This window comes from Dendrobates tinctorius, unplaced genomic scaffold (assembly GCF_039654945.1).
Source record: "Dendrobates tinctorius isolate UK_male_01 unplaced genomic scaffold, ASM3965494v1 ptg000126l, whole genome shotgun sequence".
Lineage (NCBI taxonomy): Eukaryota > Metazoa > Chordata > Amphibia > Anura > Dendrobatidae > Dendrobates > Dendrobates tinctorius.
In genome coordinates, this window is record NW_027361794.1 from 23228740 (window position 1) to 23242326 (window position 13587).

General features: G+C 46.9%; 1 protein-coding gene across 1 annotated transcript; it reads right to left on the minus strand.

The window, feature by feature from the left end:
• Positions 1-2875: 2875 nt before the first annotated feature.
• On the minus strand, positions 2876-8029 carry LOC141047174 (uncharacterized). The gene is made up of 2 exons (XM_073542129.1): positions 7966-8029; positions 2876-4814 (listed from the first exon to the last, which is right to left on the minus strand). The coding sequence occupies exons 1-2, from the start codon at positions 8027-8029 to the stop codon at positions 3478-3480; spliced, it is 1401 nt and encodes a 466-aa protein (XP_073398230.1). The 3' UTR covers positions 2876-3477.
• Between the last annotated feature and the right edge of the window lie 5558 nt (positions 8030-13587).

Consider the following 13587-nt stretch of genomic DNA (forward strand, 5'->3'; position numbering starts at 1 on the left):
CAGTGAAATGCCTGAGTGGTCAGTCCTAGACCGCAGGTAAATGCCAGCTCAGGGCAGTTCCAAGGCTCACTCTCAAAAAGATGGAAAATAACCGGGAGTTATCTTGGACAGGGTGTTGGAGCAAAAAGAAAAAAACGGTGACAAAATCCGTAGCACCCTCACAGCAGAGTCCTGCATCCAGACAGCATCTCATCCTCCTCTTCAAGTTTGAATCCAGTCCTGAACAATTTTCTTTCCCATCGGGTTCTGGCGGGGAGCAGAGGAAATCTTCCAATCGGTTAGCTTGTTCTCAGCCTGTTTGGGAGATTGGCAGACCACACCACGACCTTCATAAGATATTATCAGCCTGACAGGATTGAATGCCCATTTGTATCGGATATGAACATCACATAGTGCTTTACAAACATGAGCGAATTCTCGCCTCCTTGGCAGCGAGAACGCTGATAAATCTGGGAACACCTGTAAGCCTTGGTATTCAGCAGGGAGCTCAAGGGGTTTCCTCATCCCCTGCATGAAGGCGTCTTTGGTAGTATAGAAGTGGACACGCGCCAAAGTGTCTCTGGGCAAGGCTGGGTCCACATGCCGGGGTTTGGGGAGTCTATGTATCCTGTCAATCAGGAAATCCCTGGGGAGCAAGGTTGGGAGTACAGTTTGCATGAATTTAAGCAGAAAGTCAGCCAGCTCCTTATCTGGAATGTCCTCCGGTATGCCCGACACGCACATTATTCCTCCGTAATCTATCTTCCAGATCATACATTTTATCCTGGACCACAGCCATATCCTGTCTCAAAGCTTCGTTCTCATCCACTAGTGCATTTATAGTCTTGGCATATTCAGCCATCTTGCTCTTGACATGAGCAGTTCTCTCCCCCAGGGATGAGACTTCCCCTCTAATCTCCTGCAGCATGGACTGCATGTCTTCCTTTAGGGAAGCATGAATGGAGGCCAGAAAGTCTCTCATGTCTCCTTTAGTAATAGGAGACAGGTTGCTGTGAGTCTCAGATGTCCCCCTCCCCCCAGAGCCACCCAATGAGTGGGAGGAAGCTGAGGGGGAAGCCGCAGCCATTTTACCTGCAGCATGTGCAGTTTGTCCTCGGGGGAAGAAGTCTGGGAGCTACGGTGGGGATCTGCGTTTCTGCGCTCTCCCTCGGGTCATCATGTGCCCAGGACCTTCCAGGAGCCGTTACTGTGCACAGGGAGGAGAGGTAATATAGAGTGCTGTTATTAGCCGGTTTAAGTCCGGAGACGCAGGAGCCTGTGAGTTATGTGGCCTCTCTGGTCTGCATGCAGGCCACACCCCACTGAGGGAATTTTTCAGACAGTCTGACTATATTAAAGCAAAACCAAAGGAAAACAATGTGTGTATATACCGTAATGAAAATAAATAAGTAAAAAAGCAAGTGCATTAAATAACATAGGGTACTTAGTAAACACTATTTTGATCAAAAAAGTATAAAGCTGTCCCACCACGGCAAGGTGTACCCATTTGAGACAGTAACTACACTAATGGTTAAAACCTACCTAGTGTGAATAGTGGCAGAGTCTCGGTCCCAAACGGACTCCCAGCTTCAGAGGGACTATAAGTGAACTACACAGCTCAGTATACTTTTTTGATCAAAATAGTGTTTACCAAGTAAATGCACTTGCTTTTTTACTTATTTATTTTCATTAGGGTATATACACACATTGTTTTTTCCTTTGGTTTTGCTTGCTTTTATGGCCAGTGTGAACATGCTTTTACATCATGCATGTCATTCAAGTCTACTCCAGTTCAGTATTTTTGTTTTTTTAGTCTGACTATATTGTGAATATGGAAAAAAACATTTACATTATGAGAAAAGGCAAAAGAACATTTGAGACACTGTGGACACCTTGGGTGGAGAGAAGATGACCCTGAACTTAGGTTACACCATCCATTATTTGCTGCTCTTGTATGTAATGGGGGGGAGGGGAAGGAGGGAGAGAATTTCTGAAACTAATGACCATTGTTAATGCTGTTCTCTTTGCGATTTTTGTTCTTTTGTTTTGTACCTTAAATTTGGTTAAATAAAAATGTATCTGATTTAAATAAACTATATGGGCCCATTCACCCTGATAGTGCATTTGTTTGGAGGTCTGGGCAGGTAAGCATCTCTGCCTTTTTGCTGTGGTTTTGAACATTTGACATTGTGTATTTTTGTAATTATTTGTATATATACATGATTGATTACCACTTCTGTCTCTGTAAAAACAATCCCCTTTAACCCCTTTCTGGCATCGGGTGTAAATGTACACTGATGTCGGACTCCGTCCTTTTGATGTGGGCCCCGGCGCTGAGCCCACATCTTTTCTCGCACATAATGGGCCAGAAATCCCGCACATCGGTGACTTTGTCACATGAGCGCGGGTCATCGATGAGTTGGCATGACAACCAGAAGTCTCTAGCAGACCTCTATGGTTGTCAATGCCGGATCCTATGAGCGCTGCCCAGTGGTTGGCGCTCATAGCAAGTGAGCAACCCTGCTACATGCAGGTGATCTGAGCATTGCCTGTATGTAGCAGAACCGATCAGATTACAGCAGCTTCTAGCCTCCCATTGAGACTATTGAAGCATGCCTGTGGAGACATGGGGTGGTCAGCGGGTGCCGCGGTCTATATAGTGAAATGTGGGGTATATGTTTTTTTCTCTTAGTCACCTACTGACTAATATTCAGGAGGTGAATTATGGGTATAGTTTTACATTTGGAACTAATAAAGTTTAGTTTTATCCCTTTGTCAGCAAACATGAGGAATGACAAGAGACAACCCACTTAAGAAAATTCAAGTTTGGTTAAAACTATTCCAACATTATGACCATAAAAAAGACTTCTCCCCTATGTGACGTTTCTGATGTTTATTAACAGCTGATTTCCAAGTAAAATATTTCCCACATTAAGAAAATAAAAAAGGCTTCTCCTCTGTGTGACTGCTCTGATGTCTAACAAGAACCGCTTTCCGGTTAAAATATTTCCCAGATTCTGAACAGGAAAAAGGCTTCTCCCCTGTGTGGATTCTCTGGTGAGGTGGCTCAGTAGTTGTCTCTGCAGCCTTGTAGTGCTGTAGTCCTGGGTTCAACTCCCACCAAGGACAACATCTGCAAGGAGTTTGTATGTTCTTCCTGTGTTTGCATGGGTTTCTGCCTGCATTTCAAAGACATACTGATAGGGAATTTACATTGTTATCCCCATTGGGGACAGTGATGATAATGTGTGCAAACTGTAAAGGGCTGCGGAATACGTTAGCGCTATATAAAAAGAAAGATTATTATTATTAGTAAGATTCCATTTCTGGTTAAAACATTTCCACATTATGAACAGGAAAAATGGCTTCTCTGATGTGATCAAGATTTATTTTCCATTTAACAAGAAAGAAGTTTCTCCCCTGTGTGTTATTTGGTGTGGAACAAGACTCCCTTTCTGGTTAAAAATTGTTCCACATTCTGAACATGAAAAAAATTTCTCAAATTGGGTGAGTTCTCTGGTGCCTAACACAATCTGATTTAGTGCAAAAACATTTCCCACATTCTGAACATGAAAAAGGCTTCTCCCCTGTGTGAATTTTCTGGTGTCTAGCAAAATGTGATTTATGTGCAAAACATTTCCCACATTCTGAACAGCAAAAAGGCTTCTCCCCTGTGTGAGTTTTATGGTGATTAACCAAATCTGATTTCTGGTGAAAACATTTCCCACATTCTGAACAGGAAAAAGGCTTCTCCCCTGTGTGAGTTCTATGGTGATAAACCAATTGTGATTTCCAGTTAAAACATTTCCCACATTCTGAACAGGAAAAAGGCTTCTCCGCTGTGTGAGTTCTCTGGTGTCTAACAAAATGTGATTTATGTGCAAAACATTTCCCACATTCTGAACAGGAAAAAGGCTTCTCCCCTGTGTGAGTTCTATGGTGAGTAACCAAATGTGATTTCTGGTTAAAACATTTCCCACATTCTGAACAAGAAAAACGCTTCTCCCCTGTGTGAGTTCCATGGTGATTAACCAAATCTGATTTCTGGTTAAAACATTTCCCACATTCTGAACAGGAAAAAGGCTTCTGCCCTGTGTGAGTTCTCTGGTGAGTAACAAAATGTGATTTCTGTATAAAACATTTCCCACATTCTGAACAGGAAAAACGCTTCTCCCCTGTGTGAGTTCCATGGTGATTAACCAAATTTGATTTCTGGTTAAAACATTTCCCACATTCTGAACAGGAAAAAGGCTTCTCTCCTGTGTGAGTTCTCTGGTGAGTAACAAAATGTGATTTCTGTATAAAACATTTCCCACATTCTGAACAGGAAAAACGCATCTCACCTGTGTGAGTTCTATGGTGATTAACCAAATCTGATTTCTGGTTAAAACATTTCCCACATTCTGAACAGGAAAAAGGCTTCTCCCCTGTGTGAGTTCTATGGTGATTAACCAAATTTGATTTCCTGTTAAAACATTTCCCACATTCTGAACAGGAAAAAGGCTTCTCCCCTGTGTGAGTTCTTTGGTGTCTAACAAATTGTGATTTCCATGTCAAACATTTCCCACATTCTGAACATGAGAATGACTTCTTTGCTTTAGTAGCAGTTTGTTTTTTAATGCCTCTTTTGTGACATTGATTTCCCTTATTAGTCAGTAATGAATCAGAAGATGGGACCTGTTTCATAGGATCAGATGACAGATCTTTGCTGTGAATGGATGATGATATATCTGGAGTAAGAGCAATCACTTCAGTTGTATCATGTAGGATCTCAAGATCATCAGATTTAAAAATTGAAGATGTCAGCTGTCCCTCTGATCTCCTGGTACAGTCATCTGCTAAGATAAAAAACAATTATTTATTAATAAAATATCCTTGAGTTTTATATTTTTGAACATTTCTACTTAAACTGTCCATAAAAATGGCAAGCTATGTAAAAAACTTTAATTATTTACCAAGACAATGACAGTTCACAGTCTAATAGAAAACCTTGTTCGATGAACCAGTAGTGTGTGGTGTTCAACTGTTTGTTCATTCTGCCTCTCAAATAACAAATATAAAGAAACCAATCAATGTTATGTAGGCGGAAATAATACCAATTCTCATCTCACAAAAAAACAAATCCCCACTCAGGTCCATCATCTGTCAATGGAAAAACAGAGGTTCCCACACTATTAGTGGCTCAAAGGCTGCTGAAAAGCAACAAGGTTTCTATAAACCAATCCAGCAAAATCCGCTCTCACTTCGGAGTCCGTGAACGTGGCTGATCACGTATGACGTACTATTCCGTCCAGCCATTTTCAGGTCTCTCCAGAGATGCTCAATTGGGTTTAGGTTAGGGCTCTGGCTGGGCCAGTCAAGAAAGGTCACAGAGTTGTTCTGAAGCCACTCCTTTGTTATTTTAGCTGTGTGTTTAGGATCATGGTCTTGTTGGAAGGTGAACCTTCAGCCAAGTCTGAGGTCCAGAGCACTTTGGAAGAGGTTTTCATCCAGGATACCTCTGTACTTGGCCAAAATCATGTTTCCTTCAATTGCAACCAGTCGTCCTGTTCCTGCAACTGAAGAAAACCCATCGCATGATGCTGCCACCATCATGTTTCACTGTTGGGATTGTATTGGGTAGGTGATGAGCAGTGCTTGGTTTTCTCCACACATACCGGTTAGAATTATCATCAAAAAGGTCTATCTTCATCTTATCAGACCAGAGAATCTTATTTCTCATACTCTGGGAGTCCTTCAAGTGTTTTTTAGCAAACTCTATGCGGGTTTTCATATGTCTTGCACTGAGGAGAGGCTTCCATTGGGCCACTCTGCTATAAACGCCCGACTGGTGGAGGGCTGCAGTGGTAGTTGACTTTGTGGAACTTTCTCCCATCTCCCTACTGCATCTCTGGAGCTCAGCTACAGTGATCTTGGGGTTCTTCTTTGCCTCTCTCACCAAAGCTCTTCTCACACGATTGCTCAGTTTGGCTGGACGGCCAGGACTAGGAAAACTTCTGGTGGTCCCAAACTTCTTCCATTTAAAGATTATGGCGGCCACTGTGCTCTTAGGAACCTTGAGCACTGCAGAAATTCTTTTGTAACCTTGGCCATATCTGTGCTTCGCCACAATTCTGTATCTGATCTCCTTGGCCAGTTACTTTGAACCCATGATTCTCATTTGGTCTGACATGCACTGTGAGCTGTGATGTAGCCCTCATCCCTATCCTAGTATATGTGGCACCCCTGAGGCTTCAGTCACCACAGAGGTACTGCACCTTCTCCTAAGGTGTGGTACCCCACCATCCAGGTAAGGTGGGAACTCCTGACCACGCTCCACACCTGCACCCCACACACAGGATAGTTCAGCAGGGACCCATCCATGCTTTATGCTGGAAAGGTAATAGAGTACCTTTTGTGGTCCCTGACTTTGTAACACGAGATGTGCTGGGAGGAGGGTGGAGTTAGATATAAAAGAGAGGGAGAGTGTAGGATTTCAAGTCAGTCGGTCAGTCTGAGAGGAGAATCCCTGGAAGAAGGGATGGAGGAAGGAGTGCTGCAGCTGCCCAGTGATCTGGGCCAGCTGGCATGGGAAGGAAGAGAAGGAGAAGAGACATAGACTTGAGACTGCAGATTCCATAAGAAAGATAGAACAGATCGGAACGAAGGAGACAGAATGACGGTGGGAAGTGGGTTTGAAGAAAGATAGATAACCCTTCCAGTCCAAAGCGCAAGGCCGGGGCCCGGTCCCCGAGGTTGATCGGATCCTTAATATCCAGCAACAGACACCGGTGAAGTAGTGAGCCACTAACGCCTTACTCCCACCATAGACTTGGGACACAACAGCAACACTAATAGAGAGCCGGGACTCTGGAGATAGAGATCCCTGATCAGGCTACAGCTGTCTGTCATACAAGTAAGGGTCGTAGGAACCCGAGACAAGAGGCACACCAGGAAACCACGGTACTGGAGTACTTCACACTTAAAGGCGCATTAGAGGAGACGTTCAGGAAGGTACATGTTGGCGGAGTGTTGGAAAGGAGAATCCTATCTTGCCTGGAGGTTGGCTAAAGCCCTGACCTGGAGAACACGGCACGGAGGCAGGCACCTGTGTGAACTGCAGACTGTGAGTAAAGCTTTGGAACTGCAAGCTCTGGTGTCCTCCAATTATTCGAACACCGTTACGCTTGGGTACCAGCATCTACACCATCTGCGCCTCTCCTCCATTACTACATCTACACTGCCCTGGGACTACAGCTCCACCTGTGGGGAGCTTCACCATCTTTGCTGCACACCCCATCAGTCCCAGAGGATCTGCATGCAGCGTCGGCCTAACACCTCACTTGCCGAACACCACAGGTGGCGTCACGAACTATCTATATAAACAATTACAACAACCATCCCCCATTATTGGGCACCCAGGGCCACGGACCGGGTCACCGCTGCTGTGACACATCCCCCTGACACCGGCCCTTTACCGAGTACCCCACAGCCCTGGGAGGGCGACTCATATACATGGCCCCATCCCTATCCTGGTATGCAGGGTCCGCCATCTCATCCTAGCATACATGGCCCCATCCTTAACCTGGTATGCAGGGCCCTCATCTCATCCTAGTATGCATGGCCCCATCATTATCATGGTATGCAGAGCCCCCATCTCGTCCTGGTATGCAGGTTCCCCATCCTGGTCTTGGTATGCAGTGCCCCCATCTCATCATAGTATGCATGGCCCCCATCCTTATCCTGGTATGCAGGGCCCCCATCTCGTCATAGTATGAAGGGCCCCATCCCTTTTCTGGTATGATTGGCCCCCATCCCAGTCCTGGTATGCATGGCCCAATCCTTATAAATGGCACCCACCCCCATCCTGGTATGCATGGCCCATCAGAAAACATTAAAAAAAATACACTTACCTACCCGGCGCTCCCTCACAGCGTCCTGCTCTGATGCCAGCAAGTGCTTTATGCTGGTAAGCAGCACATGGCAAGAACGACATGCGTTGCTCACAAGCAGAACTTAGCTGCCGGAGTACTCGCCGGGACTGGTCGCACAGAGAGCAGCGAGTATTCATTCCTCTTCAGTAGCGTGCAGTGTCAGCCACCGGCTTCCTGCTGCTGCTGGCGGTCACTTGTGCCGCTACTTAAGAGAAATGAATATTCATTGGATTCATTCATTCATTCATCAGGAGACTATTTAATATTGAAGTTTATTCAAGCAAGACTAGACGAAGAAAACCCTAAAATCATGTATCATGTTAACCAAAACAGTCAGAAAACTAGCCACATATTGGCAGCTCCCAGACCTCAAACTATATACTTTGTAAGTTTATAAGCCACTCCAGTGTCTGGAATAGATAGCATGTGAAAATACATTATATACCACTCAGGGAACACTTACCTTTCAGAGATAATTTCCATATTCATACTAAATAATGGCACAGATCTCCCAGACATTATGATTGCACATATCCCTAGTCTTTATTACGAAATTGCACTCATTCCCTGACAGACCGCAGCATGGCCATTAGTTAGAAGCTGCTAATGATCTTTGGAGCAGGTGAATTTTCCCTGAGTGGTACATTTTGGGCCGTCAGAAAGCTGAGTATAGTCTAGGACAACTTGTCTGCACTACTAATTAACAGCTGTTACATTACCCAACTAGGGCAGTCCCTATAGGAGAAAAACACAAGAATTATACTGTATTATCACATACTATCTGTCACGGGGTCCTTCTCTGGTATCACACGATCAACAGAGCAAGCGAAGAGTGAACAATTCCAAGACCTTTATTCAGGCAAAAATACGAAAAGGTCCATATTCAGTCCACCACACAAAGGATAAGATAGTCCAGATTAAGAATGCAGTCCAGTATCCGGATAAAATGTCCAGGGAAACGAGATTCCAAAACACTCTAGCACCAGAGGATAATAATGGATCCTTCTCTCTGAAATGCAGCCTTTTCACCATCTTGTCTCTACCGGAACTGACTTGTCCAGCTGCTGTTCTTTCCCCCACCCCCTTCCTTGTCCAGGGGTAGTCAAACAAGTTACCTCCCAGAGGAGAACAAAAGGCCTTAGGGATTAATGCACTACAGGGGGTCATCAAGAGACAGATACAGTGAGGCTGTAGGCTTACAATGTAATAAGAAAAACTCTATGAAAATAACTGGAATTGTTAAAAATAGGAATATACAAAAAATGACATCCATATAACATATCACACCATCACAACCTCTCCCCCCCCATAATAAGTGAGCACGCCATGAGGTCTACACAGACCTCTGGCCTGCTCACTTTAGTCCACATTGCTCAGTTATTTGTAGTTCCTTGTACAGTGGCAGGGGTAGGTCGGCCTGGGGAGCCTATGGTTCTTCTTGTCGAGACAGTCCATCGGCGTTCTGGTGTTGGCTTCCTCGCTTGTATTGGATGGAGAAGCTGTAGGGTTGTAAGGACAAGCTCCACCGCAGCAATCTTCCATTGTCCCCTGATACGCGATTCAGCCATGTGAGGGGGTTGTGGTCTGTAACAATCGTAAAGTCTCTGCCATACAAGTAGGGCTGCAATTTTTTTTAGCGCCAATACGATGGCAAGGCACCCCTTTTCAATAGTAGCATAGGCAACTTCCCGATCCAGTAGTTTCCGACTGGCAAAAGCAACAGGATGTTCTTCTCCGGCGGCGTTCACTTGGCTAAGTACTGCCCCAATCCCAAAGGTGGATGCATCTGTGTGCACGAGGAACCTGCGTTTATAATCCGGGGCAGCCAAGACAGGAGCAGTGACGAGGGCAGTCTTTAACGCTGAAAAGGCATCCTCGCATGCAGGCGTCCATGTCACATTCCTAGGCATGTTCTTGCGGGTCAGGTCGGTTAGGGGCTTGGCCAAGGTGCTGAAGTTAGAAACAAATTTGTGATAGTAACCAGCAGTTCCTAAAAATGCAAGTACCTGCTTTTTAGTCTGGGGTCTACACCAGTTGCTAATGGCTTCCACCTTGGCAGGCTCTGGCCTTAGTGTCCCACCCCCTACTCTATGCCCGAGGTACTGCACCTCAGCCATCCCTATTTGGCACTTATCAGGGCAAATGGTCAGTCCTGCAGTAAGGATACAGTCCAGCACTATGCCCAAGTGTTTAAGATGTTCCTCCCAGGTTGTGCTAAAAATGGCGATGTCGTCTAAGTAAGCACAGGCAAAGTCCTGACATTGTTGTAACAGTCGATCCACCAGTCTCTGGAAAGTAGCGGGGGCAGTTTTCATCCCAAAGGGCATTCCCAGGAACTCATAAAGCCCAAATGGAGTAATGAAGGCTGAGCGCTCCCGAGCGTGCTCCGTTAGGGGTATCTGCCAGTACCCCTTGCTCAAGTCTAATGTGGTCACAAATTGGGCACTTGCCAGACGATCCAATAGATCATCAATCCTGGGCATGGGATAAGCATCACTCCTGGTGGCATCATTTAGTCGTCTGTAATCAACGCAGAATCGTGTTGTACCATCCTTCTTGGGGACCAGGACGACAGGAGAGGCCCAAGAACTGTGAGATTGCTGAATAACTCCCAGTTGTTTCATCTCCTCCAGTTCGTTCTTTATCATGCCTTGAACAGCCTCTGGAACCCGGTAGGCAGCCTGCTGGATGGGGCGTTGTCCGGGGGTTTCCACATGGTGACTGGTGAGAGTAGTCTTCCCCGGCTTTGAGGAGAAAGCAGCAGCCCTCGGCCTTAGTACGGCGACAATATCGTCCTTTTGTATATCCGATAAATGGGAGCCCAGGGGCACTTGTTCCAGTGATCCTCCCGCTTGGGCAACCTGGAGGAGATCTGGGAGATACTCGTCATTGGCGGTATCACTAGGGGGTGGCAGACAGCTAGAACAGGCAGAGATCGGTCATGGTAGTCTTTCAGCATGTTAATGTGGACGGTTTTCTGTCGTCGACCACTAGAGTCCAGGGCAATAACATAGTTAGTGTCATTAATTTTCTTGACAACCTGATAAGGGCCTTCCCACACTGCTTGAAGCTTGTTGGAAGGGGAAGCAGTAATCATGAGCACTTGCTGTACTTCCATAAATTCCCGGTTCCTGGCATTACTGTCATACCAGGTTTTTTGTCTGGACTGGGCCATTCGCTGATGTTCTTTAGCGAAGTTAGCTAGCTGGGCGAGACGGTCTCTGAGCTCTAGAAAATAGGGAATGATGGGCATTCCGGTATCTGAGATGTCTCCCTCCAAATGTTCTTTCAGAAGAGTGAGAGGCCCACGGACCTTCCGGCTAAACAGTAGTTCGAAGGGAGAGAAACCTGTGGACTCTTAGGGAACCTCCCGATAGGCGAAGAGGAGATGTGGCAGGTACTTTTCCCAGTCTTTTTCAACATCAACAAAAGCCCTCAGCATATTTTTTAGGGTTCCATTAAAGCGTTCACATAGTCCGTTGGTCTGCGGGTGGTATGGGGTGGTGCGAATGGCTCGAACACCACAGGTATGCCATAGGGACTGGACCAGATCTGACATGAACTGAGTGCCTTGATCCGACAATATTTCACTAGGAAACCCTACCCGGGTAAAGATGGTAACAAGGGCCACGGCTACCTTTACTGCTGTAATACTGGACAGGGCCACAGCTTCAGGATACCTAGTGGCATAATCCACCACGGTCAGGATATATTTTTTCCCTGACCTGCTGGGGTGGGCCAGAGGACCTATGATGTCGACGGCTACACGTTGAAATGGTTCCTCAATTATGGGCAGGGATTGCAGGGGTACCTTATGTCGAGCTCCTGGATGCCGCATTCGCTGGCACACATCGCAGGTGCGGCAATAATGGGCTACCGACTGCGAGACGCCCGGCCAGTAAAAACTTTGGGTGAGTCTCTTTTCAGTCCTTTTTCTCCCTTGATGCCCAGCCAAGGGGATGTCATGGACCAGTTGAAGTAGCTGTGCCCTGTACTTCTGAGGGACAATGAGTTGCCTGGTCGTTGCGTCAGGGTTGCCCTGGTCACTGCCCTTTGTTACACGATAGTACAGTCCGTTTTCTCGAGTGAAGCCATCCCCATTATCTCCCATGTGCCCAGTTTCTGCCTTTCGCCTAAGGGCTGCTAAGGTAGTGTCACCCTCTATTTCTCTCCTAAACTCCTCTCTGTCCCAAGACTCTCCCAATGTAGTAGCAGCGAAAGTATTGCTTACCGACTCTGATGCGGTTCGTGGTGGTTGCTCCCCGGTGGGGTCCGGATGACGTAGTGCTTGAAGGGCCTGTAGTCGGGTGACTGCTCCCACAAATTGGCACTGTAACTCCCCAATGTCGTTCCCAAGGAGGATATCTGCAGGAAGTCCTCCCATAACTCCAATCGAACACAGTTTTTCTCCACAACCATAATCCAAACGCACAGAAGCTCGCTGTATATATTTGCGGGCACCGCCCGCCAGGACAATGGGAATTCCCGGACCCTGGTAAATTGCCTCGGGTCGAACCACACGGGGGTCAGCGATAGTCAAGAATGCCCCCGTGTCTCTAAATCCTGACACTTTGTACCCATCAATAAAGACATCCTGCAGGTGGCGTTGCCATTGCTCTGAGTAGCTAAAGGACAGAGGCCGGAGTCCGTACACTCCTGGAGGGGTATCTATGGTGCCGTGGTCGGTGGTCCACTCTGGTGGGGGTGGTGGTAGCTCTTCCTCAGGTGTGGTGGAATGTACAAGATGCACTGGATGAGGTGGGGCTGCATGGGGCTCCCTCCGAATCCTGGAGGGGCAGCCAGACTGCAAATGTCCAGGTTGCCCACAGCCATAACACCTCCTCTCCGTGATACCCCCAGGTCGTGGTCGGAACTGTTGGGGCCTAGGATTGTGAGGCGTGATTGTCATCGGCTTGCGACTAGGTGGAAGGGCAGATATAATTGGAGGGGGATGGGGCGTGGGAGCAGGCCGTGGTTCATTGTCCAGAAGCCTCCTCCATTGCGGACGGATAGTAAGGGCTTCATCGGCCAGGGCTGCAGTTCTATCCACGGTACATGGCGTGCGCTCCCGGACCCATTCCCGTACCTCTGCAGGGCACTTGGCAAGAAATTGTTCTATAAGGAACGCCTGTATAACATCTTCCACAGTAAAGGCGTTTTCTGCTTCCAGCCATCTCCGACATGCCTCGGACATCTTATGTGCATACATCCTAAACGATCCTCCAGTGGTGCATGGGAGGTCTCGGAACTTGGCCCTATATGAGTCTGGGGTGATAGCATGGTAATCCAGGATAGTCCGCTTTACAATGTTATAATCCCGATTCCGCAGTGCATCAATGGTTCGGTAAGCCTCCGCCATGCTTCCGTTCAGGAGCCCCACTAACAAACGCATCCAGCTAGAGTGGGGGCACCTCCATCACAGCACACTGCTGCTCAAAGTCTTTGAAGAACCCCTCCACATCTCCAGAAACATCATCAAATGGCTTAAACTCTGTCCGGGTGATCCGTACAGGCTCCCGGATTGTTGGGGTTACACTCCACATTGCGTTACTCCCTTTTTCAAGCTCCATTGCTTCCTGTCTCCGCTGTGCCTGGCGGGCAGCCTCCTCCTTGTACTCCTGAGAGACGCCGGGGCCCAGAACCGCCATCTCTTCTTCATACCACACCATCCACTGGCTTTTCTGGATGGGGATCC